At 53.7% G+C, this 26,814-nt stretch overlaps 1 protein-coding gene and 1 pseudogene across 1 annotated transcript; both read left to right on the plus strand.

Annotated features, from left to right (window-relative positions):
* The first annotated feature begins 732 nt into the window (after positions 1 to 732).
* On the plus strand, positions 733 to 3,749 carry LOC147001365 (uncharacterized; annotated as a pseudogene).
* Positions 3,750 to 20,239: 16,490 nt separating this feature from the next.
* LOC110305962 (uncharacterized) lies at positions 20,240 to 26,297 on the plus strand. Its single transcript, XM_021178139.3, has 7 exons — positions 20,240 to 20,531; positions 22,019 to 22,102; positions 22,606 to 22,694; positions 23,085 to 23,270; positions 24,058 to 24,195; positions 24,305 to 24,497; positions 25,332 to 26,297. Exons 1-7 carry the CDS (start codon positions 20,330 to 20,332, stop codon positions 25,613 to 25,615), a joined length of 1,176 nt encoding a protein of 391 aa, XP_021033798.1. The 5' UTR covers positions 20,240 to 20,329; the 3' UTR covers positions 25,616 to 26,297.
* The last annotated feature ends 517 nt before the right edge of the window (positions 26,298 to 26,814 follow it).

Genomic DNA, 26,814 nt, shown 5'->3' on the forward strand with positions numbered 1-26,814 from the left:
CCCCCAGAAAGGCATTTGATTGGTCATTTGCCACTGAGTCCTGTCTCTTGGCTCTCTGCTGAGAAGAGCAAACCTATGGATACCCAGATCTGGAAGGAGCAGAAGAGGAGACCTCTGTCAGAAGTGAAGGGTGGGCTCCAGGCAGGCCTGAGCTCCTGGCTACCTTTGTTTCTTTCCCCTTGGGCACACAGCTCTTCCTCGACTCTTGTCTTCCTGAGGCTACCAACTGACTTCAGGTTCTAGGTGCTCAGCTTCAGAAACCTTGGGGAAGACAGGCTTCTCTTTTTTTTTTGTTTTTTTTTTTTTTTTGTTTTTTTGAGACAGGGTTTCTCTGATAGCCCTGGCTGTCCTGGAACTCACTTTGTAGACCAGGCTGGCCTCGAATTCAGAAATCCACCTGCCTCTGCCTCCCGAGTGCTGGGATCAAAGGCGTGCGCCACCACGCCCGGCTCAGGCTTCTCTTTCTCAGAGCCATTTGTGGTTTCTGAAGCTGGAGACAATCCCAGTTATCACACAGGTGTGTGTGTGTGTGTGTGTGTGTGTGTGTGCGCGCGCACACGCGCGAGGGGCTGGGGGAGGGGCGGGGCGGGGCGGGATGATAAGCAATATAGAGGCGAGTAGGCACGGGTTCAAGTCTTCCTGTTTACCAACTTGGTGGCTCAGCCAAGGCAGATGTGAACTATAAATATACATACAATGACTTATCACAAAGGACTTCGGAGACAGTTAGAGATGGCGTTAAGATGCCAGAGCTTGGCTGGACCCTGGAAGCGCAAGGCCTCTCTTTTGTAGGTGGCCTAACAAGTTGTCCGAATGGTATGAGATCTCTTCCTGGGAGACAAGCTCCCCTCTGGCTGACACCAGGCCTCAGCCCTTTCTGTCTCCTGTGGAGATTCCAGTTTCTTAGGGGTTCATTCTCTTAGAGTCTAGTAGCCAAAGGGAGGTGCCTAAGAGTCTCCTTAGAGTATCTTCCCTCCTGCCAGGACCATGACAGTCCTAGCTCCCTGATGGACAACAGCTAAGTCCCTGTGCTCCTAAGGTGACACCTGCCATCTCCTCCCGGTCCCCTAACTTCAGATCTAGCCACCTGGTTCCACAGCCTTCTCCCCTACAGCTATCTCAGAGTTGCCACAGCCTGTCTGTCTGGAGCACGCACGGCCCCACTGGACCTCCTTCGGCACCAGCTGTTTCCAACCCTGCAGCCTGAGACTCTCAGCAAGTTCTTCCTGGACCCAGTAACTGCAGCAGCTGGAGAATCAAGGGCTGACTCCTGAGCCCTCAGACGCCCCACCTGGAACTGTCCCCCAGTGGCTGAGTCAGTATTTCACCACAAGACATCAGTAGTGACATTCCATGGTCCTGGTAGACCCCTCACCCTGTGGGTCTTCTGACTGGATAAAGGAGGCTAAGATCCACTCAGTCATTCAACCAGTCCTTAAGGAAGCCAGGGGCTGCCCTGAGTCCCTACAGAGTAGAACCTTCTTCCAGTGCTGGCTCTGCGGCCAGGATCTATGTAAAGCTGCTGCAAGAATGAAATCAGCAAATCGGTCAGCGCTGACCTAGCTGAGAACCCGCCAGCAGGGAGCAGAGGCCATCCGACAGGGAGCCACCGCGGCTACTTCTCAGTCCAGGCTATCAGTGCCACCTCCTGGCAAGCCAGCCAGGCGCCACCCCAGCACGGTCCTGCCCTCCTTATCCACCCCAACTGTGTCCAACTGCAGGGCTGTTTACACTCTGACCCCCCGCTAGGAGGGCAGGAATGCTTGCTAGATTTCCAGTTTCTCCCTTCTTCCCAGAAAAGGGCTGGGACTGGGGTGGGGGTGGGGTAGGGGTAGGCTGGACAGCTGGAGCCCAGTGACAGCCCAGCAGGTCCCAAGCTAGGTATGAGCTGAGGGTAAGAACCTGCCCCCACCCTGTCTCTGGACTTGATCCTAACATTCTAGGGAAGTGCTCCCAACACGCTGCTGGTCAAACAGACCTTCATTTTTCCTGTGGGAGAAACCCCTGCTCACCTTCAGGAAGACTTAAGGCATAGATAGTACTGCCTTCAAAACCAGAAGCAGGGTGTGGAGGTATAGACTAAGCAGGGCTCAGCGTGCTTGGCCCCTTCCTGGAGGAGGGGGCAGGACAGACAAGAGGGTCAGGTCCCTGCCAAGCTGAGCAGCTGACCCCAGAGGGAGCAGAATGTGGCCGATTGTGCCCGAGTCGGGCGCACACAGGCGGCCAGCCTTCCCTTTATCATCCACGGCAACCATTTACAGTCAATAAGCAGTCTAATTAATTCCCTTCAAAGACCTCTCAATTACTCATCCGGCTACAGAGAACAATTAGAGCTTGCAGCAGCCAGCAGCAAGCAGTGGAAGTGAGGCCCGCCAGAGCCGCAGATGGACCCCCCTGGGCCTGCAGCCTCAGTGTCCCCATGGGGCCCCTTCCCTAACAGAGGCCTGGCCACGGGTCCCTGGGGCCCAGCAAGGTGGTGTCATTCAAGAAGCACCATCTTCCTCCTCAGACGGGTAAGCAGTTGATCTCCCCACTTCTCAAGGCAGGACACTGAAGTGGGGGCTGCTGGGACCTCTGGGGTCCCACAGCCCACAGGAACGCCAAACCCCAGGCTGTAGGGACCTTTCAGCCTCCAGAAAAGCAATCTGTGGCCTGCGGGACAAGGGAGAAAGTCAGACAGGGCTGCCGCTCAGGCTAAGCTAGACAGAATCCACTGTCCCGCATACAGCTGGGTCCCTCCGGAGGCTGGAGCATGGATGCCAGTAGGGCCCCCCTCCCCGCCCCCCCCCTCCCCCGGCAAGGCAAGGCCTCCCAGAGGCCCAGGGGGCTTGGCTAAGTTTGGCTTCTTTGCTCCAAGTTCCAGACTTGCTCAAGTCACTGGCCAGGATCATTCCCCTGCCCACCTTCACTCCTACCCACAGCCCCCACTACTGGCTCCCGATTTCCTTTCTCCGCCCCCCCCCCAACAACAGTCCCCCGGCATATGCAGGGTTAACTCCCAGCTGCTCCCGGCTGCCACGAGGGGGGTGGGGGCCCGCAGGCGTGCCTGTCGGGAAGTATGGATCTCGGCAGTGGTTTTACTGGAAAAGCTGTAGCTGAAGGTGGGAGGGGGTCACCATGGCAACTTCTGGCTGTGGGAACAGGTTGGCTGGTGGGAACCAATTCTTCCAGGGGCCCAAGGGGGCCCGGGCGGTCCTGGCCACCCCAGGGATCCTACCCGTCCCCCCTTCCCTGTGGCTCAGGGAGGCAAGGAGGCCCTCCCTAACCTGGCACCACCGGTCTCCCCGCCTCCCTCCAGCAATATCTCCCCGGGGCCTGCCGGAGAGTCGGCCTCCCGCCCCCATCTGAGAGCCCTACACCCCAGCTGCTAATCGATGCACCAATTACCAGGCCCGCAGGCCCCCCGCCGGGAGCCGCAGGGAATCTCCCTCCTGGAAGAGTTCTCTCGGAGAGCTCCGCTCTCAGGCTGCAGGAATGGGGAGTGGATGCTTAATTTCAGGGAAGAATTCTGCCTTGACCCCCACACACCGGTCTCGGAGGCCAGGGGGATCGTGGCAGAAGCTCGCCCCACTCGGATCCTAGTGATGGAAACTCGGGCTAGATCACCGATTGCCAGTGCTTTCCACCCGATACATCACAAACGAAAGCCCCGTGATGAGTGTGAGCAGGGACAGAGGTGTCCCCAGGGGCAGCTCCCAGTCCCACCCTGCCCTGCTCGCGCTCACTCCTGTGGGTTTATGGGTAACTAGTGGGGTGCATGCTGTCCCACTTCCTTTCCCGGAGGGTGTGGGCACACTGGACCTCCCACCCAGACCCACGCGATGCCCTGGCTCGCAGCTGATCCCACTGCAGACTCCTGAGGCCTGCTGGCTGTGGATGCACAGACCCGGAGATCTGGCTAAGGGTGCGTTGGTGGAAGGAACACTTGGAAGCTGATCCTGTGTGGGAAGGCTGACCTCCATAACCTCAGCAACCTTGCAAGTTCAGAGGCAAGGGCAAGTTGGGGGCAAAGTCACTTTGGGAATGAATCTCCAGTGGGGCTGCGAAAGCTGGGACCTGGTAGGGAGGGGTGGACCACACCCACTACGCTCCATTAGTCCCGATCACTGAGGCAGCTGCACGTAAATGGGATGACATGGTGGTACCAAACCCAGTGTGTCATGTGTCTGGGCCTCAACTGCAAAATAAACACTGTAAGACCACTCCATTTTCCAGGCGCCGGAGAGCAGGAGATCAATGCCTAACCTGGGTGTTGGAATGCCAAGGTCTCCTGTCCTTGTTTGAGACAAACTGTGCAGCCATGGCTAGTCGGGAATTCCCTATATGGGATTCTTCGCCTGACACACTCGCATAGAGCTGCTTCTCAAAGGCTGGGGTTGCAGGTGTGCTCCACATACCCAGCTCCTGGGCTGGCCTTTATTAAGATTTATTTATTCAAGCTGGGCGTGGTGGCGCACGCCTTTAATCCCAGCACTCGGGAGGCAGAGGCAGGCGGATTTCTAAGTTCGAGGCCAGCCTGGTCTACAAAGTGAGTTCCAGGACAGCCAGGGCTATACAGAGAAACCCTGTCTCGAAAAACCAAAAAAAAAAAAAAAAAAAAAAAAAAAAACCTGTCTCGAAAAACCAAAAAACAAACAAACAAAAAAAAAGATTTATTTATTCATGTATGTGAGTACACTGTTGCTGTCTTCAGACACACCAGAAGAGGGCGTCAGATCCCCATTACAGATGGTTGTGAGCCATCATGTGGTTGCTGGGAATTGAACTCAATACATCTGGAAGAGCAGTCAGTACTCTTATCCGAAGAGCAATCTCTCCAGCCCCCTGGCCATTTTTTTTTCCAAGACAGGGTTTCTCTGTATATCTGTATAGCCTTGGCTGTCCTGGAACACACTCTGTAGACCAGGCTGGCCTCAAACTCATAAATCCACCTGCCTCTGCCTCCTAAATTCTGGGATTAAAGGCATGCACCACCACCGCCCGGCTCGGCCATTTTGTTTTTAAGATTCATTTATTTTGTGCGTATGAGTGTTTGCATGTATGTGTATTTGTGGACTACATATATGCTTGATACTCAAAAGGGGGGTCAGATCCACAGGAACTGGAGTTACAGACAGCAGACAGTGGTAGTGCCACCGTGTGTGTGCATGTTGGGAAGAGAACCCAGATCCCCCACAAGAGCAGCAAGTGCTTAAAAATATTTTCTAAATCTTTAATTTTTTTTTTTTTTTTTGTATTGTGGTTTTGCTTTTCAAGACCAGGTTTGTAGCCCTGGCTGTCCGGAACTCTGTGGACTGGGCTGGTGTCAGAGATTCCCCCTGCCTCTGGAGTGCTGGGATTAAAGGTGTGTGCCATCACCACCACCACCCAGCCTACCACTCCTTTTCAAGGTTCAACCATGCCTGGCTAATTTTTTTTTGTGCATAGGTGCTTTGCCTGCATGGATGTACATTCACCTCATGCATCCCTGGTACCCAAAGAAGACGTTGGATCCCCAGAACAGGAGTTACAGATGCTTGTGAGCTGCCATGTGGGTGCTGGGAACTGAACTTTGGTCGTCTGCAAGTGCAGCCACTGTTCTTAACTGTTGAGCCATCTTTTCAACCTCTGGTTTTTGGAAGACAGGATTTCATTTTCCCCAAGCTAGTCTAGAACACACTGTATAGCCCAGGCTAGGCTTAAACTCGAAAGCCTCTTGCCTTCGTCTCTCAAGTACCAGGAATATAAGCATGTATTGCCATAGCCAGTTTAGGGCCCTTCTTTGGGCCTCAAGAGTGGCTAGCTCCCTATGCAGCTCTGACTACCAACCAAATACAGGAGAACTGGGCTTTGGTGGTCATACCCTGCTGCAACCTAGGCAAAGCAATGGATAAACCTGCCAGCTCTAGACTCCCATGGGCATGACACACACGTGTGCATGGAAAGGTCAACGCTCCCACTGATGGGGTCCCTCTATCTTGACCACTGGGCCAGGATGATTTGGGTGCTGCCTGGGTCTGTGTGTCTGTCTGCTTCCCACCCTGTCGCCTGCCATGCATGCTTGCCTGACTACAGAATCCCGATAAAGCATTTGGGGAGATAAGTGCCAGGTATAAATAATTAAGACTACATGCATATTTGCCAACAACAACAAAAAGATGAAACCTCCATTCTGGAAACGGCTGCCCATGGTGGGCCCTAGGCAGGCTGTTCTGACCTATTCCCAAAGGACTTCACAGGGAGGGACCTTTTAGGTCTCCTCTTCTAGGTCTACCCAAAGCCCAGGGGCCAGCCAGAATGAGCACAGAGGGGACCCGGTGTCCGTGCAGGAGTGAGGTCAGAGCCCTAGTGTACCATGGACTCAAGCCTGAAGCCCAGCCCCTAGTCAAGGTTTCCCAAACCTGATGCCTGGAAGGCTCTTGGGTCCCAGTAAACACTCACACAGGACATGAACAAATTAAACACATGACCTTCAGATTCCAAGGGACTGTCTGGCTTGAACTGTGTGGCCTAGGCAGGAAGTCCCGGCAAACTTTCAGAGGCAGTCAGCCGTCCTTCATGCCTTCTCCTCTGCAGGAGGGTCCACATACACGGAAGGCTTGCTTCTGTGCTGTCCCAGCAGAGGTGAGCAGATCTCTGTGAGCTCGAGGCCAGCTAGTGCGGCTCAGTAAGACCCTGTCTCAAGAAAGCAAAAGCCTAGAGGGGTCCCTATTGACTATAGGAGCCGACCCCACTGGTCTGTCCCAGGGACAGCAGAGCTCCTTGCCTTTGATGGAAGTGTCCTGTCCCCTGGCTCATGTCTCAGGGCCACTGCTCATTTTCTGAAGGAAGCCTCCCCAGCCCTCCTCCTCCTCAGTCCTCACTTAGTTCCAGAACACCCACCAACAATGCCCAACCACATGATGGAGTTCCTGAAATAAGAACCACGGAAGCGGGCTAGAGGGATGGCTCAGCGGTTAGGAGCACTGACTGCTCTTCCAGAGGTCCTGAGTTCAAATCCCAGCAACTGCATGGTGGCTCACAACCATCTGTAATTGGATCTGATGCCCTCTTCTGGTGTGTCTGAAGAGAGTGACAGTGTATTCATACATAAAATAAATAAATAAATCTAAAAGAAAAAAAAAAAAAAACAGTGAAGGATCCTGTGGCCCAGTGAGGGACATGAATGGGACAAACAGTGACAAGGACAGAAGCCGCCTCAAGATGAGCCAGGCGCAGGAGAGATGGGAAAATGGGGCTATCATGGGAGACTCCCTCATCCAGGTACAGAAGCGGGTGAAAGCTGGACCATGCTCCCCACCCTCTCAGTACAGTCCTCCGCTGCCTCCATGCACACTGGCCACCTACTGTGGTACGCGGAAACCCAAACATTGGACACCCAGGCTCCAGTTCTGCCCACAGTACTTTCAGGAGCCTCCTGAGCCTGCTCTATCACCAGTGGGAGTCACTGTCCTGCCATGCCACTATCCCGGCCCTGATGTGATTTCCACTCTTTGGGAAGTATGGGAAGACAAAGTATTCTAACCCAGTGCCCAGCGAAGGCTAGCAAACTGCTAGATGGACTGAGCCTTGAAGTCTTCTCCCAGGATCTTCCTCCCTAAGTGGCAGCTCTCCTCTGTTCACACCACTGCTTGGTATGCATGAAAGCCCCAGGGTTCCTGGCACCTCTCAGGCATTCAGCACCCATGAGAGGAAGGACACCTGGGAATGTAACCTACAGTTGTCTGTGCTTTGTTCAGCTTGCCTGGGGAATTCTGTTCCCAGAAGTAGCTCTGCCTGAGGTCCCAAGGTCCCAATCACAGGAGGTGTCACCTGCTGTCCTATGCAGAGTGAATAGGTCTGAGGGTATGGCCATGGGGTCCTGCACCTCAGGGTGAGAGCCACTTAGGCTTGTCTCTGCTCCCAGCAGGGGAATTCCCCATTACAGAGGGGTATAAGCCTCTCTGTGACCACATCACCCTCCCGTCTTCAACAAGCCCGTTTGGGACTCTGCACTATACACAGCCCTCCAGGTACCCCAAAGAGGGGCCATCTTCCAGCCTGGACTCAGCAAACAGGTGCCAGGACAAGAAAGTATCAGACCTGGGAAACGTTGGCCTTCATTCAAGCCTGGCACTGTTAGGACTGTGCACATACCTGCCAATAAAACCCCACATACTTGTAGGAGTTTACAGATTATGAGTCTCTGAGGGGCATGTGTGCATTACTGCATATAAAATATTCACCAAAACTGGGTGTGGTGCCTCTTGCCTGTAATTCTAGCGCTTGGGGGAATCTGAGGCAGGGTTGCTGTGAGTTCTAGGTTAACCTGATCTACATGGTACTTGCCACACCGACCAGTGCTACAGAACAAGACCCTGTCCCAATGAAATAGAAGCCAAGTGTCTTGTCCTTGCACCAAGTCCAGGGACTGAACTAAGTGGGGTGGCCAGGGGATAAAGATATGACAAACACACAGACAGACACACAGACATAGAGAGGCAGGGATCGAGTGGCTGGGCTCTGATGGAAAAGACACAGCACCCAAGAGGCTTGCTTTTCTATTACAAGCAGTTGAACAGCGAGGCGGGGTTATTGCCTGCAAGTGAGCAAGCAGGTGGGGCTTATAGTTCACAGCTGAACAAGGAGGCAGGTTTAGCTGATGTCTGTCGGGGAGCAGCGTTCCGGCTGTAACATGGGGGTGGAGGGAAATTGATGGTGGCTGTTTTCTGAACACACTGTCAACATTCACACTCTGACCTGAGGAGGCTTTGCCATCCCCCTTAGCCTCACTCACACTGGGGAAGGCTTTGCCACTCCCATGGGACTGAGGCACTGGTCCTTGACACGGCTGTACTCATGTCAAACAATACCCAGCCACTTGACTGGCTTCTACAGCCAAGCATGGCGGTGTGTCTACGCATGTGGGGAGTGAGGACAGGAGGGTAGGCACTTTAAGATTCTTAGCTACACTGCAAATTCAAGGCTGCTCTGGCATTTATAATACCCCGTCTTCATGCTTCCAACAGCAGGATAATAATAATAATGATATTATGGGTATTAGCATTAAGAAGAATGTGATTGGGCTAGAGAGGCAGCTCATCTGTTGACCATATGGTTTAAATGCTGAGCCCAGCAGCCGCCCCAGCCCTGGTTCTCACACACATTCTCTCCTGAAGAACAAGGCCTAGCAGATTCCCCTGAGACTCCAGCCGGTCCCTGGGATTCCAGGGTGAGTTCTTGGCGCCTTCTGCATGAGCCCATATGCCAGCTCACACTATTTTCCTTCTTCCCCGTGCTCCTCATACCCTGCCATGGTGACAACAACGCCAGCTGATATATCTAGGGACCAAGAGGGATGGCTGCGGTGACCTCCAACAATGGCCAACACCCATCCTCTCTGCCATACTGCCGGGGGGGTTGGGGGTGTGTGTGTGAGACTTGTCTGTGGAACAGTACTGAAATAGGTTCTGTGGAGACAACAGATAAGGGGTGGCTCCTCCTGACACCAAACTTCCTCCCCAGAGGGTAAAAGGGCAGCGTGTGGCAATTCGAGCTGTGAAGTTCAAATCTCAAATCCTGGCTCTGGGAGAGATGACTGACTGGAGGGCTACAGAGAAGATCACATTGTGGGTGATCAGTATACCGTAGGTGTCCAGTGCCCAGTATGTATTGGGCACACAGTAGGCATTTGGGAGGCATCATACATGCCCTTCACTCACAGTAGCTGCACTAACCCATCATAAACTGAAAGTGGCAAATGTGAACCCCAGCAGGAGAAACAGCCACGGGAGGACCATGGTTTTTCTCGGGGCTGGGGAGCTGTGGGGTCCAGTCACTGCCCAGCCGCTAGGACAGGCTCATGTCACATGTTGATCGTCTAGAAAAGATCAGGACAAGGACAATTTCTACTGAAAGTTTTGCTTCACACCACAGCAAAGTCCAGACAGTCCTAAGTTGGGGACATCTTCAAGAACACTGTTCCTAAGTAAGGCAGATCTGCCTGTCAAAGACTCAGGACCTAGGTAGGGGCAGGCAGATGTCACACTCTGCTAGGGGACTTGGGAAGCCTACTAGGTCTGACAACCAGGCCAGGCCTGCCAGTCTGCATCTCCAGCAGGCATAAAGCCCGGAACACTGACCACGCCCGCCATTCATACCCAGCTTCCAAACCTTCCCAGGCTTTCCCACTGGGCTCAGGCTCTAGGCTGTAGAATCAGGGAATTCAAGGAACACAGGGGATGGTCTCAAGAGAGCCATGCCCTCTGGGGCCTTTGCCAAGTTCACAGGGGCAGAGGGAGGGACACTGACTTTGTGGGCTAGATCCTGAGCTCCAAGGCCAGAGGCTACCCCACTCCTGATCCCAGCGCTGGGATAAGGGCTGCTGAGACAAACCAATCCTGCAGCTGGCCATCCCTCCCCAGAATCTTTGTCTTCCTGCCTGAAAATCTGAAAAGAGAGACCCGGGGAGGCCCCAGAGCATCGAGAATCTCAGCAGGCAGGGTGCTGACCCTGCACCTCAGTCCAGGCTCAGTAGCAGGAAGCTTGCGAGGCTCGGTGCCAGTAAATGAGATGTGAGAGATTAGAGGTCTTGCTGCCTGATGAGAAGCCGCCTGAAGTTAGAGACAAGTTCCTGGAAGAAGAAGGAAGTTGCACGGTAAATAATGTCAAACGCAGCCCAGGAGCCAGGCTGTCCTGTGATCATGGAGCTGTGAGCGGGAGCCAGGCTGGGAGCAGGGAGCCAGGAGCAGGCTGTACTGTTGGGGGGCTGAAGGGGGTGGGGGAACACGACTAATGAGCTGTCTTGGAGGGAGGGGCAGAACTCAGGAGTGAGGAGCAAGGCCCTGGAAGGAACAGCTAGCATGGAATATACAAAAGCATAGCCTGCTGCCAGCTAGAGCATGAGGCATCTGAAAAGGTGGCAGGCGCTCACACAGTCTCTAAGCACAGCTGGTAGGGGTCAGGAAGGCCAGGTTTCTCCCAAACTCTGCCGCCCTTAACACCTACCACCTCTAGCCTCTCAGATAGTCCCCTGAGTGGGGACTGTGCTATCTCAAGGATCCCATGCCCCCCCCCCCCCCAATGCAATCTAAGATTCCTGGAGGCTGACTGCTTTCAGAACGCACACAGGAGCAGTAGTCCTCCAGGATTCCCAGGGTGCTCTCCGCTCCTCCAAGCCTTCTCTGCTGGGCTCCCATGATCCAAAGCTGCCCCTCGAGTTCCCCTTAAGGCAGATCCTGGTGGTGCTACCCCAAAAGGGACCTCAAACTGTGGGTACATCAGACAGACACTACAGTTCCAAGACATGTAGCCTTAGCATTTGTGCTATCTGGGGAGGGGATGATGCAGGAGTTGCTGAGGGTCATTTCGGCCCAGCCAGAGGGGACATGGGGTGGGATGGAGCTGACTCTCTGCAGGAAGAGAAGGAAGGACCGGATCATGAGCTGGTCATGACTGTAACATGTGACCAGTCCCATGACTGCAAGTGTAACACGTGACTGCCTGCCTCTCCAGCTAGGCCGAGGGAGCACACATAGGGTGTGTGGTCTCCTCACTGCTTTGGCTGGCAAAAATGCTCAAAAGTGACCAATCTCAGTAAAATTACCTCTATCCTTCCTGTTCCTGTCACAGGACCACCAGGCAGAGCAGCACGGTGGCCCTGTTCCCTCTGAGCCTCTCCTTCCTGCAGGAGTCCTTCCTACTGTTCCTTGTAAATCTACATCTGACCCACTTGCTTCTAGGCTGCATGCCAGTCATTACTCTTCTTGGATGTGTGACAATGACCCCAGAAGCCACTGGCTTGCAGCAGTTTGGGTGACTGTGGCTTGTCCAGCACCCTAGCTCACCAACGGCCAACAGAGTCTCCAGCACCTTTTAGAATGACCACATCGGCACCAGCATTAGCTCATGGGCCACCTGTCACCTCTACTCCCCTGTGCTATTTTTTGGTGTTCCCAGTCTCTATGGCTCACTCAGCACGCTTAGATGCACATATAGCAGGTGGTGAGTGCACACACACATTCAGATGCACACATAGCAGGTGGTGAGTGCACACATGCTCAGATGCACATATAGCAGGTGGTGAGTGCACACACACATTCAGATGCACACATAGCAGGTGGTGAGTGCACACACGCTCAGATGTACATATAGCAGATGGTGAGTGCACACACGCTCAGATGCACACATAGCAGGTGGTGAGTGCACACACGCTCAGATGCACACATAGATGATGAGTTCACACACTCAGATGCACACATAGCAGGTGGTGAGTGCACACACGCTCAGATGCACACATAGATGATGAGTTCACACACTCAGATGCACTGTTTTCTCTGCAGAAGAAGATGGATGAGAATCCCTGCGATCTGGAGGGGAGCTGAGGAGAACCTCATAAGCCAATCACAAGCTGGGCATGGTGATGTGTGACTTTAATTTAGTACCAGGTAGGCATCGGCAGGTGGATTTCAAGGCCAGCCTGGTCTACATAGTGAGGTCAGGGATAGTCAGGACTTTGTAAAGAAAACTTATCTTTAAAAGAAATTAAACGCATACACACACACACACACACACACACACACACACACACACACACACGAACCAAAAAAGATGAATGAACGCCATACAAGGAAAGATCAAACCCCGGAGAGAGTGGATTGCACACACATTTCCCAGCTGGAGTAGGTTGCAACATATGTAAGCTAACTGGCTGGTCCTCAGGAAGACAGGCCCTTTACTAGAAGACCCAGACACAAAGCAAGGTGCTGCACATCCCAAGGCCACACATCCCACGTGCCTGACTGCCCAGAGGGCTGGAGTAAGTCTGATGACGCAAGACTCATCCAGACGGGAAGCAGGAGAACACACTTCCATCCCTTGGGGAGGTGGCTTGCCAGGTAGCCTGCTGTGACTCAGTGCTTCCACCCCAGGCCACAGAAGCAGAGGGACTCAGAGCAGGAACAAGGATGCTCCCTGCAGCAGCACCAACTCACAAAGGAAACGGGACATGGCTGAAGGTTCCGGACTGGAACTGTGCCCTAGGGCCTGCGAGATGGTTCGGCAGGTGACTTGCTCCCAAGTCCCAGGACCCAAGGGCTGGTAGGTGACAACTGGCACCCTAAAGCTTACGTCTGGACTAGAAAGTTACAAGGCCTCCCCAAAACAGGAAAGGACAACCGACCAACAGGTGGTGGCTCTCAGGAAGATGGCTCCTGACCTCAAGGATTCCACTTAGGCGATGGTTCAAAATCCAGCCACAGTTCACTGTCTAGAGAGATGGACACAAGCTGGGTGATGATAAGCGGAGGGAGGGAGGGAGGGAAGGAGAGAGGGAGAGAGGGATGGAGGGAGGGAGGGAAGTGGAAATTTCTGGAACCTTGACCACGGTCCACTTTTGTTTTTCCCCATTTAAAGACAAAGTTTCACTCTGTAACCCACGCTGACCTCAGTCTCATGGCAATCCTGCTGCCTCAGCCGCAACTGCCCCAGTGCAGGGGTGGCAGGCCTGAGCCACCACCATAGCAGCTTCATGGTCCCCCCTCTTGATGGGAGTGGCCACAACACGGGAGCTCATTTGCTGTTCGAATTGGCTTGTTGTGCGGCACAAATATGCCTTGTGTGCTTTTCTGCAGGGGAGTTAGATCCCATGCCTGAAGCAGAAAAACACGAGAGAGACTCCGTACAGAGCCCTGCCAGATCCCTCCCGGCCCCTGCGGAGGCCAGCTAATGCAGAAGTAAGCTAATAAGGCCCCTTTAGCCTCACAGGAACTGAAACCCACTGTTGTCTGTTTGCACAGTGACCCTGACTGCTGTGACCCCTCTTATGCTCACTTTTTACCCTCAGGGCACAGTGCCAGGTTTCCTGATATGGGGGGTGGGGTGTGGGGGAGTGAAGGGGTGGGAGTGGGCTGGAGGGATCCCCATAGGGGACATGCGAAGACTTGGGGGAACTGCTCTCCCTTTTCCTGCCCTCCGTCATGACAGGGGAACTTGGCATGGCGGGGGGGTGGGGGGAAGCTTCGTGAGTCAAGTATTTGCCCACTGCTAAGCCCAGCCGGCACCCCACATTCTCCAGCACCTGCCTTTACCCCTCCCCCAGGCTGTAATGGTGGCGTCCCTGGTCTCCTCTGGACCAGTGCCCTATGGAGGGGTGGGCTGAGTGGCTGGGAAGGACGTTCTCCCCGTTTACTGGGGCCAGCTGCTATCTACAGCTCCAATCTGCTGCCTCTCTTTATCTCTGAGGGGACCGCCGGGTTCCCAGCAGCCTCTCCACAGCTCGCTTCCTGCCAGCGGTCCAGCATTACAGGAATACGCACACACAGCACACTGAACCATGAACTCAGCATGTGAGAGTGTGCTCACACACGTGCCCACACCCAAGAGCCTGCACCAGCCTGGCCAGGTGCCAGGGAGTCAGACATAACCCCAGAGACAGCTCTCCCCGCAAGAAACCCTGGCCTGAGTCTCTTAAAATCCTCCCTCAAGTGGCAAGAGATGGTGAGGGTGGGTTGATCTTGATGTTCTCTGGACTGTCTGGGGAGGCACATAGCACCTGTTCTCCATGTGTATAGCCAGTGGCCAAAGATCAAGAGGCACTGGACCAAGGGACTCTCCTGTGTCAGTCACTCGGAGACACACAGGCTGCCCATGTGCCCCTCCCTCATCAGCCACACAGCCTGTCATTCACCAAGTCCCAGAATCAGGCACTTGGCTAAGCACACAGAGCATGACACATAAAGCCCCAGGGTCAGCTGCACAGAGCAGGTGATACAAATATGCATGTGTGGCCCGTGGACAGTGGGATAGAAAAGTACTGTGTCACCCAGGAAGAGGGCCCAGTCCTTCCCGTGTCAGGATGGGCTCCCTGGAGGAAGAATCTTCTAGCTGAGACCCAAAGACAGGGAAGCTGAGGACCAAGGGCATTTGCTGATGGCTGAGATGGAGAAAGGGCCCAGCAGGAGATGCTAGGAGGGAAGCAGAGAAGTACATTTGGGGATAGAATATCACAAGGCTAAAGTGCTGGTGAAAAGCCCCAGGCTTCGTCAAGAGGCTGGGTGGGGGAGGAGTGGCTGCAGAGATGGCTCAGTGGGGAAAGCATTAGTGCATAAGCGTGAGGGCCTCGTGCCACCCCAGCACCCATGGAAGAAATGGTAATGGTACCCAGTACCGGAAGTCCCTGCACTGATGGCTGGTGTCTACCCTAATCAGTGGGTCCCATGTCCCAGAAAGAGACACGGTCTCCAAAAATAAGGAGGACAAACAAATAACAACTGAGGTTGACCTCTGGCCTCCGTGTGTGTGCACATACATGCACGTGTGTGCCTGTACATAAACACTAAATAAAAGGGTCACCTATGGCAGACACTCAGGTCACCCTGCCCTGCCCAGAGTAGTGGCTGTGGGGAGAGGAGACAACTAGCAGGGTGAGGTGACCCCGTGACTGCAGACAGGACATAGTCAGAGAGGAAGAAGGACTGGGTCAGCCTGGGGACCAGGGCCAAGGCAGAGGACTAAAGGAGACAACTCTATAGGATTCCTTACCCTAGGAAGGGTGTCTTGTCCCCAACTGTCACTAGTGGAGAAATGACAGAGCTAAAGAATTGAGAGGCAGGAAGTGTTTGGAGCAGAGCAAGTAACAGCAGGAAAATCTCAGGCACCACGGACACAGAGTCAGCAGGCCCTTGCTGGGGTGAGGTACCACACTCACGTCAACACGGGGAGAGAGAGAGAAAGGCTCTGCACAGCAAAGGGAGAACTTGGAAAGCCAAAACTCCAGTCTCCTCCCAAGGCCTGCGGGGTTGACTGCCTCTGAAGGGTTCTCTTCCCCTATTGAGGGTTGAAGAAGCTAGTTTGGTTGGTTGACCTAGAACTGTCGTAACGGGCTGGTGAGATGGCTCAGTGGGTAAGAGCACCCGACTGCTCTTCCGAAGGTCCAGAGTTCAAATCCCAGCAACCACATGGTGGCTCACAACCACCCACAACGAGATCTGGCGCCCTCTTCTGGAGTGTCTGAAGACAGCTACAGTGTACTTATATATAATAAATAAATAAATCTTAAAAAAAAAAAAAAAAAAAAGAACTGTCGAAACATGACCTGATCCAGCCTCAAAACTTGTCCATCAACAGGGGGCCAAACAGTGGGAGGCGAAAGCTGCCAGGCTTTTGTCTCAAGTCAGGAGCTTGAGGGAGAAGATGGCTATCTGGAAAAAGTCTCCACTTTTCTCACCTAGCCTTGGCCCCTCTCCCTGTCTGTCTGCCTACCAGGGAGTCTGGTATAACTCTTTGTTTGTTTTCATTTTTGGTTTTTTTGAGACAGGGTTTCTCTGTGTAGCCCTGGCTGTCCTGGAACTCACTCTGTAGACCAGGCTGGCCTCGAACTCAGAAATCCGCCTGCCTCTGCCTCCCAAGTGCTGGGATGAAAGGTGTGCGCCACCATGCCCAGCTTCTGGTACAACTCTTGATCTCACACCAGGATGGACTCAAACCTCAGGTATGGCTAGGGAAGTACACAAACATATGTATACACAGAGATGCACACATATCCACCCATGCACGCACACACACACACACACACACTATACTCCTGCATAAACAGAGTCCATACAGATACACACACATGTACATACACACATGCACACTTGTACATAGGCACACACATGAGAGAGAGAGAGAGAGAGGATGACAGACAGACAGACAGACAGACAGACAGACCCAGGCTGAGCTCTGGTATGGTCTCCTCTAAACACACCTGGTTGCACACATCCCACCTGCTCTCCCAGAATTCTAGGGCGAAAGTAGGACTGGTCCCCAAGCTCCAGGCGGAAGACCTAGCAACAGAGACCGTCTACTGCCCCAGGAAGAGTGTGCCTCAGTGGGGAGACAGGCCACCTGGGAAGGACAAAAGCTAGGGGCCAAGATGTCACCTGGAGGGAGTTCTCAAGCCACCTGTCCTGTTCCCCTCCTCACAGACGCTTAAGGACTGACAGGGCACGCCCTCAGGAAGGCCTTGCTGTCTCTGAGTTACAAGCAGGTGGCTGTTCTCTGCTCCTGCCATCGAAGGGAGGTGTCCTGCTGCTCTTTTGTCCCCTCTCTCCCCTGAGAGTTCCCTTGGCTGCTCCCAGCCCATCCACCCCCCCTCCCATGGAGTCTTCGCCCCCGCCCCCGCCCCCCATTTCCCAGCAGAAGCCTGGAGCCAGACAATGAGATAAGGGTTTGTTTTCTAAGGACTGGAATTCGGGAATCAGGCAGAGCGTGTGGGTCAGGGCCAGAGCACCCTGCTCTGGTGAGGCAGGGGGCCTTCTATTAGCTGGGGGTCCCAGCCCTGCCACACTTGACTTCTACATGCTTTTAGGATGGCTCTGCTAGGTGTTTGGGAGAGAAGAAAGAGTCCCTTAGAACTGGCTCTGCTCCTACAGGTGGCCTGGGGCTGCCCCTCCTCCCCACTTTCCTAGTCCCCTGGACTTCCAACGCGTACACCACCTCCTTGTGGCCCATGCTGTCTCCTATGCAAGTCAGTCTCTCCTCCTCCATTACCTGCTGTCAAAGACTGACGCTTCCTCCAGGAAGCCTGCCTGGCTGCTCCTTTCCAACATGCCACCCACAGACACGGCTGGAAGAAGGCAAATGACAGAGAGGAGGCACAGTCTGCATCTGAGAGATGCCGCCGTGTTAGACCAGGGCCTCTGCTCCAACAAGCCCTGCTCAGATAAGCTTGCTCCCAATAGACACCACAGACAGACAACTGGGGCCCACGCTTTGGAAACGGAAGCAGTTGAGCAGGGCTGAGTTCCCAACCTCCCTGTATGGGGAAAGGTCACCCCTTGGCCCTGGTAAGGCAGAGTGTATCCCACAATAGAAGCACCAAGTGCCGGGCGTGGTGACGCACGCCTTTAATCCTAGCACTCGGGAGGCAGAGGCAGGCGGATTTCTGAGTTCGAGGCCAGCCTGGTCTACAAAGTGAGTTCCAGGACAGCCAGGGCTATACAGAGAAACCCTGTCTCGAAAAACCAAAAAAAAAAAAAAAAAAAGAAGCACCAAGTTCCAGGGCCTTGCAGTTCCAACGTCAGGATAAACAGCAGCACTTCCCACGAGCCAGGCTGGACAAGCGCAGCCTCTGATCCTCACCAGAGTTAGGGACCATGACCACAACTTGTCTGCTGACACACTATTGGGACCGGGCAAATGCTATGTTCCTTCTTTTTAATTTTAACTTTTTGAAACAGAGTCTCACTTTAGTACAGATTGGCCTGAAAGTCTCAAATATCCTCCCGCCTCCCCCCAACCCACCCCGCCCCAAAGGACTGAGATTACAGGCATGAGCCACCATGCCTACCTTTTGCAGTACTGAGGAATCAATCCAAGGGTCACATGCTTACTAGCTAGGTACTCTGTCACAGGGCTCTTGGGCATGACTTCCACGGAAGCACCTTGTCTCTCCAAGCCAATGGTATAGGAAAAAGAAGGCTTTCTAGGGGCTGGTGAGATGGCTCAGTGGGTAAGAGCACCCGACTGCTCTTCCGAAGGTCCAGAGTTCAAATCCCAGCAACCACATGGTGGCTCACAACCATCTGCAACGAGATCTGGCGCCCTCTTCTGGAGTGTCTGAAGACAGCTACAGTGTACTTACATATAATAAATAAATAAATAAATAAATAAATAAATAAATAAATAAATAAATAAAAAAGAAGGCTTTCTAGATACCTCCGCAACTCTGTTTCCCGTATGTCCTAGAGTGATGGCAGACACAAACCCATTCTCTGTAACTCTAGCTCCAGGGTGTCTAGCGCCCTCTTCTGGCCCCAGTAGGTAACTACACTCATGTGTATCTACTCCCCACCCCACACATATGATTCTTTTTTTTTTTTTTTTTTTTGGTTTTTCGAGACAGGGTTTCTCTGTGTAGCCCTGGCCGTCCTGGAACTCACTTTGTAGACCAGGCTGGCCTCGAACTCAGAAATCCGCCTGCCTCTGCCTCCCGAGTGCTGGGATTAAAGGCGTGCGCCACCACGCCCGGCCACATATGATTCTTAAAGTTTTAAATTCTTTTTTTCCTCTTTTTCCCCCCTGATACAGGGTCTCTCTTTGTAGCCTTGATTGTCCTGGAACTCTGTGGACCAGGCTGGCCTCGAATTCAGAGATCCGCCTACCTCTGCCTCCCCAGTGCTGGAATTAAAAGTGTGTGCCACCACCTCCCAGCTTTAAATTCATTTAATAGAAGAATTGGGGGAGAGGAGAGGGGAAGGGGAGGGGGAGGAGAGGGGAGAGGAGGGAGGGGGGATGTATCCCATTTGGTAGCATGCTTGCCTAGCACTTACAAAGCCCTAAATCCAGTTCCCAGCACAGCGTAAACTGGGCAGGGTGGCTCAAACCTGAAATCCCAAGCAGGACAGTCAGATGTTCAAGGTCAACTAGGTTACCCAGTGAATTCAGAACTAATTTTGTTTTTTGTTTGTTTGTTTGTTTGTTTGTTTTTTTCGAGACAAGGTTTCTCTGTGTAGCCCTGGCTGTCCTGGACCTCACTTTGTAGACCAGGCTGGCCTGGAACTCAGAAATCCGCCTGCCTCTGCCTCCCAAGTGCTGGGATTAAAGGCGTGCGCCACCACTCCCCGGCCGCCCAGCCAGAACTAATTTTTTTTGTTTGTTTGTTTTTTTGTTTTTTGTTTTTCGAGACAGGGTTTCTCTGTGTAGCCCTGGCTGTCCTGGCACTCACTTTGTAGACCAGGCTGGCCTCGAACTCAGAAATCCGCCTGCCTCTGCCTCCCGAGTGCTGGGATTAAAGGCGTGCGCCACCACGCCCGGCTCAGAACTAATTTTTAAGGAGAAAAATTAAAAAGACTCCAGTGGTTGAAAGCTACTGTTTACGGGCAACAAGGTACCATACATGATTCCTGGACTTCACATCAGTGTCTGCAGCCTGTTTCCTCGGGTGTAAAATGAGGACCGTGAGGGACTGGAGAGATGGCTCAGAGGCATGGAACTGATTATAAAGAGAACCTGAGTTCCATTCCCAAACACCCAGGTGTTTCCCAGAGTGGCTGAGACGCTTAACTAAGTTAAATCTGCAGTGCCGCGAGCAGTACCAGGTACACCCTAAAATCGCCCGGACCTCAGCTTTGTTTCCCACTCAGCAAAGTAAGGAATCTTCTAGCCTTTGGCCTTTGGAACAACGGAACACAAAAACTACAACTCTCAGCATGCTGCGGGGCTCGAATAATGTTTAAAACTACAGAGAGGACTACAATTCCCATAGTGCCTCGGGCTTGCCCAGTTCAGGTCCGCGCGGGGTCAGAAGAGTCCAGTTACACGGGTTCCCCGCTGGCACGGAAGAGACTGTCCTCCGCTCCTGCGGGCGAGAAAGACGGGTGCCACAGCCATGCTACGCAGCCTGTTCCGGGCCACGGTCCCAGGGCTCAGGGTGCCCTGGGCTCAGTGGTCTAGGAATTGGGCGGGGGTCCCAGCCCACGTGGTGGACCTACGCAGCGACACGGTGACCCGGCCAGGGCCGGCCATGAGGCGCGCTATGGCTGAAGCGGTTGTAGGAGACGATGATTACGGCGAAGACCCTACGGTCCACGGTGAGCCTGGCGAACAGGCCCGGGGCAGGGGTCGTTGCGGTGACCCCGGGATGCTGTCCATGGTTCTGACAGGACAGCACGGACGCAGAGGGGTGCCTCGCTGACATTTGAGGACGCTCAGTGGTGCACTCTGCGTTCTTGTTCGTTCTCGGAGAGATCCCTGGTAATGCAGACTCTTGAGCTCCACAATGGACTTGGGGAGCCAGAATCTGCATTTTAACAGGACCACCTGGTGATTTCTGTCCACTGTCACCCAATTGCCCAGATGGGTGTTGTCCAGACTTGGCAAAGCAAGAACCCGAGAAGGGCAGAGAGGAGCTCAAGGACCCACATCAGGAACAGGGAAGAACCAGGGTTTGAGACAGGTCTGATTGCAACGAGGGCTAATTACTCTCCTTCATTCACTGGCTGACTTCTCAAAGACAAAGTCAATCCAGCAAAGAGAGTGCTCGCTGCTCCTTCTCAGGGTGGGGGCTGAATTTCATATCTAGGGAGTGCAGCGCATTAAGGAGACAGCAAACCAAAGCCCACCCGGGGTCAATAGTCTCTGCTAAGGTGGACCTTTAGTGCTGCTGTGTGTGCACTCGAGATCCAGAGATACACCAGAGATCACACTTGACCTCTGGAGGCCTGTTTGTGGGCCCAGGGGTGATTGGGGCTGATCTAGAATCTCTTGACAACAAGATATTACCAGGAACTTCAAAGATGCTGAGCTACACTGCTCTTAGCAGGCACCTGGTGTAAACAGGTCACCACATCAAGGCTGGGAGGTCCTGGCCTCGACAGGAGTCTGAGGAGGGTGAACCAGGGGCTGGGAGGAGGAGCGAGCAGAACTCATCCCTGACCGTACTCAGGGCTCAGGGAGACACGGGTGTGTGTCCTCTGGGGACAGAATCTAGATCACTTTAGCACCGAGCATTGTGTCACAGACAGGAGAGCCACCATGGGCTTTACCCAGGCCATCCACTCACCCGCCAGCTGCACTCTTTGTGCCCTGCCCGCTCCCCAGAGGCTCTTCTTCCGTGGTGATGTGCAGAGGAAGTCCGCAGGGAAACCACAAGGCCTCACCTGCCGGGGCTTCTGGGAAAGGGAGAAAAACAGGTGTGAGGTCTGGGTGGGAAAGGGGCTTCAAACCACAAGGGAGTTTCAGTGGCCTGGGGCGGGGACTGTGGCCCAGGAGGACTGACAGAGGGGCCTCTAGATGTGGCACGTGGTTACCAAGATCACAGACTCCAAGCCCCACCCACAGGACCATCATTTCTCATCCGAGCAAATGTACCTTTTCGGAGAGAAGTGCTTAAGATAAGGTCTTGCTGTGTAGCTCAGGCGGCCCTCCAACTCAGTCACCCTCCTGCTTCAGCAGAGCACTGGAATCACAGGTCTATACTATCAAACCCTGTAACAAATACACACAAACTGTGTGCCATGGTACAGTGGCCCGAGGAATTGCTGATTCTTGCCTTCCCCCTACCCTCCTCCCTTCTCAGAACTGCAGGAAAAGGCTGCAGAGATGCTTGGGGTGGAGAGGACGATGTTTGTGCCCACCAACACTATGGCCAACCTCATCTCTGGTGAGTGTCTTACCCGCCCCTCTGAGCCCCAGCTCAAAGGGTCTGTGGCACTGGTGAGCACACACCTGGATTTCTTTTGGGTGCAACTGGTGGAGCACTCTGCATTTGGCAGTGGGAAAGAGTGAGGTCTGAGTCCCTGCTACTCCCTAGCTCTTCCTCCTGGATGCTTACCTTGCAGCCCTGGCCTGGGTTGTTTCCCAGTGTGATTCTGTCTTCTGGCTGCTCTTGGTACTCTGGGCTGCCTGTTCCTGGAGGCAGCATCCTGGCACTCTTCCTTGCTGGCCATGGGGTCTGGTGCAGGTTGTTGGTGTCCAGCCTTCACAGCCTGGAATTGTGTAACACACCAGTCTTTTCAACACGTGGCACTGAGGTGTTTTGACTCCCAATTGACAGAGGGAGTCTGAGCTCACTGGGGACCCTAGCTCAGCCTGGCCAAGCTGAGCAGGGGCAGAGAGATCCTCTGGACCCAGTTCCAAATCCTGCCCTCCTCCCATCTGTCTCAGTGATGGGTCACTGCCGGCGCCGGGGTTCCCAGGTCCTCCTTGGGCAGGAATGCCACCTCCACGTCTATGAGCAGGGCGGGGTGGCACAGGTAAGGACCAGACAATAATACCCTGGGGTTTTGGATATTCTTCAGCCAGCTAGGATGTCAAGGTAGGCCCCTGTTTCTCAGGTACCAGCCAGGAACCGGCAGAGGAGAGAAAGGGAGATGGAAGGGAGGGCCTGGGCCCAGATTTGCTCATTTGTCGCGGTGCCTTACTGCCCTCTAGTGGACAGATGGAGCACTAGCACCCCAGAAAGACGCCAAAGGGCAACGACTGAACAGAAAAGCAGGAACCAGCAGCCTTTCCGGTTCGGATGCTGTGTAAACATGCTCAGAAGAAAGACCCTGGGTTCCAGAGGTGGCTCCGACTGCAGGGGAACCTTCCTGCCCAGAAGTGCCACCGGACCCACCTGATCCAGCATCCTCTCCCACCTGCAGATCGCTGGGGTGCATTCCCACCCCCTCCCCGACCTGCCCCATGGCACCTTGGACCTGAATGAGCTAGAGAGGGCACTCACCCGGGGCTCTGGGAGTTCCTACCATCCAGTCTGTGAGCTCGTGTGCCTGGAGAACACTCACAGCAGCGCGGGAGGCCGGGTCCTCCCGGTCGACTACCTCCGCCAGGTAGGCTCCCACACAGCAGTGTCCCAATGCCAGCCCAGCGCACTCTGGGCTTCCTGTTTCCCCTGACACAATCCCTTTCCTTAAGAAAATACTCTCTCGGGCTGGAGAGATGGCTCATTGGGTAAGAGCACCCGACTGCTCTTCCGAAGGTCCAGAGTTCAAATCCCAGCAACCACATGGTGGCTCACAACCATCCGTAATGAGATCTGGCGCCCTCTTCTGGAGTGTCTGAAGACAGCTACAGTATACTTACATGTAATAAATAAATAAATCTTAAAAAAAAAAGAAAATCCTCTCTCGCCGGGCGTGGTGGCGCACGCCTTTAATCCCAGCACTCGGGAGGCAGAGGCAGGCGGATTTCTGAGTTCGATGCCAGTCTGGTCTACACAGTGAGTTCCAGGACAGCCAGGGCTATACAGAGAAACCCTGTCTCGAAAAACCAAAAAAAAAAAAAAAAAAAAAAAAAAAGAAAAATGAGAGAGAGAGAGACACTGAGAATTTGGCTGGATCAAAACCATCTGCAATGGCATACACCTACACACATAAAATAAAACTAAGACGACTGGAGAGAAGGCTGGATGGTTAACATCACTTGCTGCTCTTCCAGAGGACCTGAATTATATTCCCAGCACCTACACCAGGCAACTCACAATTTGTAACTCTCGCTCCTGGGGAATCCAGTGCTTCTGGATTTAATTTAAATTAAAAAAAAAAAAAAGATTCCAAGCCCAGTGATCTCTCGGAAATTCTGCCTCTGAACACCATCTGCCCTATGCTTTCCTTTCAGGTGTGCCTCCTGGCCCACGCCCACGGAGCAAGGGTCCACATGGATGGAGCTCGGTTGATGAATGCAGCAGTGGCTCTGCGCATGCCCCCTGCCCGCCTTGTAGAGCACTGTGACTCTGTATCCTTCTGTTTCTCTAAGGTAGGCTTCCGGAGCCTGACAGACCTGCTTGCCTCGGGTGCTGAGGCTGAAGCCCTCGCCTCATCTCAAGGGTAGGCTTTGTGAGATAGGCTCTCTTCTCTTCCCTTAGGGCCTAGGTGCACCAGTGGGAGCTCTGGTTGGGGGATCCAAGGACTTCATTGGAGAAGCATGGCGCCTCCGCAAGGCCCTGGGTGGAGGCATGCGCCAGGCTGGAGTACTGGCTGCGGCTGCCCTGGTGGGACTAGCTGAGGCAGAGGAGGTGCTACCAAGGGACCACGGGAATGCCCAGAGATTCGCTAAAGGTGCCTGGACGGACCGCCCCCTCCCCGTCCCTTTTGCTCCCTCCTACCTGGGCTTAGATGTCCCGGGCAGCAGGATCAGGTCCCCAGCAGATCTGCACCCCAAGAGTCTAGCGTGTTGAGAGTTGGCACTACAGGGTCGGGGATTTAGCTCAGTGCTAGGCAAGAGCAAGGCCCTGGGTTCGGTCCTCAGCTTTTTTTTTTTTTTTTTTTTTAATTTTTTTTTTTTTTTTGGTTTTTCGAGACAGGGTTTCTCTGTGTAGCCCTGGCTGTCCTGGAACTCACTCTGTAGACCAGGCTGGCCTCGAACTCAGAAATCCGCCTGCCTCTGCCTCCCGAGTGCTGGGATTAAAGGCGTGCGCCACCACGCCCGGCGGTCCTCAGCTTTAAGAGAGAGAGAGAGAGAGAGAGAGAGCATGAGCACTAAGTCTCTAGGATAGGACCTGGACCTGGGTCTTCTTGCCTCACGGGACCTGGGTCTTCTTGCCTCACCGGCCCTGCTCCGAGGGGTACCCCACACCGGATGCAACCAGCAGAGTCAGGAACCAGGCCAGAGTAGAGCCTCCAACTTGGGTGTTTTGTGCATGTTCTAAATATTTATAATGATCCTATGATGTTCCCACATCTGAGGCTCAGAGTAGATGACCGATCTATTTAGTGTAAGGAAGAAAGAAAAAAATAGGATTCAGCTCATGTTTCTGAATGCCACATCAGGATTCAAGCTGTTTCCCCACAGGATAATCAGGGTGCCCTTCTGCCTTCCTTGTGGGGTCGATCTGGCAGTGGCATGGTTGGGCCCTGGGGTTGTGGTATACTCACCACCATATCTGACCCCAGGACTCCAAGACCTGGCGTCACCCATTTGCTCTGTGGATCCTGACACCGTGGAGACCAACATGGTGCTGGTGCAGGTGGCTGGGCTGCCTCCCTCGGATCTGTGCCAGCGCCTGCAGGCTGTGAGTGCAGAGGAGGTGGCTCAGACTGGCCGTGCCGTGCGCGTGCTGCTGTTTCCCTGGACAGAACAGTCTGTGCGGGCCGTGTGGCACCGAGATGTGTCTGCTCAGGACACGGAACTGGCGCTGAGGAAGTGGGAGTTTGTGCTGAGACAGTTGCGGCCCTGAGGCCAGGAGATCCGGGACCCCGTGCTACGATTGGAGTGGGCAGTGAGATGCCTGAAGCCGTTAGCCTGGTGAAGGCTCACCCTCTCTGGAGGATGGTGACATCACTCCACCTCTGGTTTGCTCCAGTGACGCTCCTGGGATGGCCTTACGCAGTCAGGAATAACCAGGCATAAGGTGGGGAAAGCTGTGACTGAATATCCAGAGAAGGAAGCACATAGAGGAGGCAGGCCCTGGGGTTGGGAGGTGTAGCACGGTTGCCTAGTGTGCATAAGCCCAGGGCTCCATCCTCAGCACTGTGGGTTCGAGCCCCAGCAGCTCACAGCTCACAACTGTAACCCTACTATGCTAGGGGATTAGAAGCTCAAGGCCACTCTCAGCTACTCAGAGAATTTGATGCAAGCCTGGGCTACATGAGACCCTGTCTTCAAGAAAATAGATCCTGGGGGCTGGCGAGATGGCTCAGTGGGTAAGAGCACCCGACTGCTCTTCCGAAGGTCCAGAGTTCAAATCCCAGCAACCACATGGTGGCTCACAACCATCCGTAACGAGATCTGGCACCCTCTTCTGGAGTGTCTGAAGACAGCTACAGTGTACTTATATATAATAAATAAATAAATCTTAAAAAAAAAAGAATAATTAAAAGAAAATAGATCCTTAGTGACTGACACAATGGAGTTGTCAGAGGTGGACTGTAAAATAAAATACTGAAGGCACTGTACTGGTTACTTTTATGTCCGGGCCAAATACGTGACAGAGAGCAACAGGCTTGACTTCCAGCACCGTCACAGTGGCTCACAACCATCTCTAACTCCAGTTCCAGAGGATCAGATATCCTCTCCTGGCCTCCACCGGCACCAGGTACATACAAAGTACACAGATACACATGCAGGCAAAACTTAAAACATACTCATGGATGTGGAAATGAATCTGTGGAAAGGGAAGCACGCTCCAGTCCAGTTGTATGTCACTATAACAGTTACCAACACCAGTCAACTTACTAGAGAAAAAGTGTCTTTTGGCTCCCAGTCTGGAAGGCGTCAGTCTGTGACTAGTGAGCCCTGTAGCTGTGTCCATGGGAAGCAGAATACAATGGTAAAGCGCTTGCCACGGTGACCTCTGGGAGGTGCCAGGCACAGGCAGTTACATCGCAGTCTGGACCGTAGCTACTGCAAGCAGAGAAGTATCAGAGCCGGCTACAG

This window comes from Mus caroli, unplaced genomic scaffold (assembly GCF_978045245.1).
Source record: "Mus caroli unplaced genomic scaffold, Mus_caroli_1 scaffold_13, whole genome shotgun sequence".
In the NCBI taxonomy this organism is placed as follows: Eukaryota; Metazoa; Chordata; class Mammalia; order Rodentia; family Muridae; genus Mus; species Mus caroli.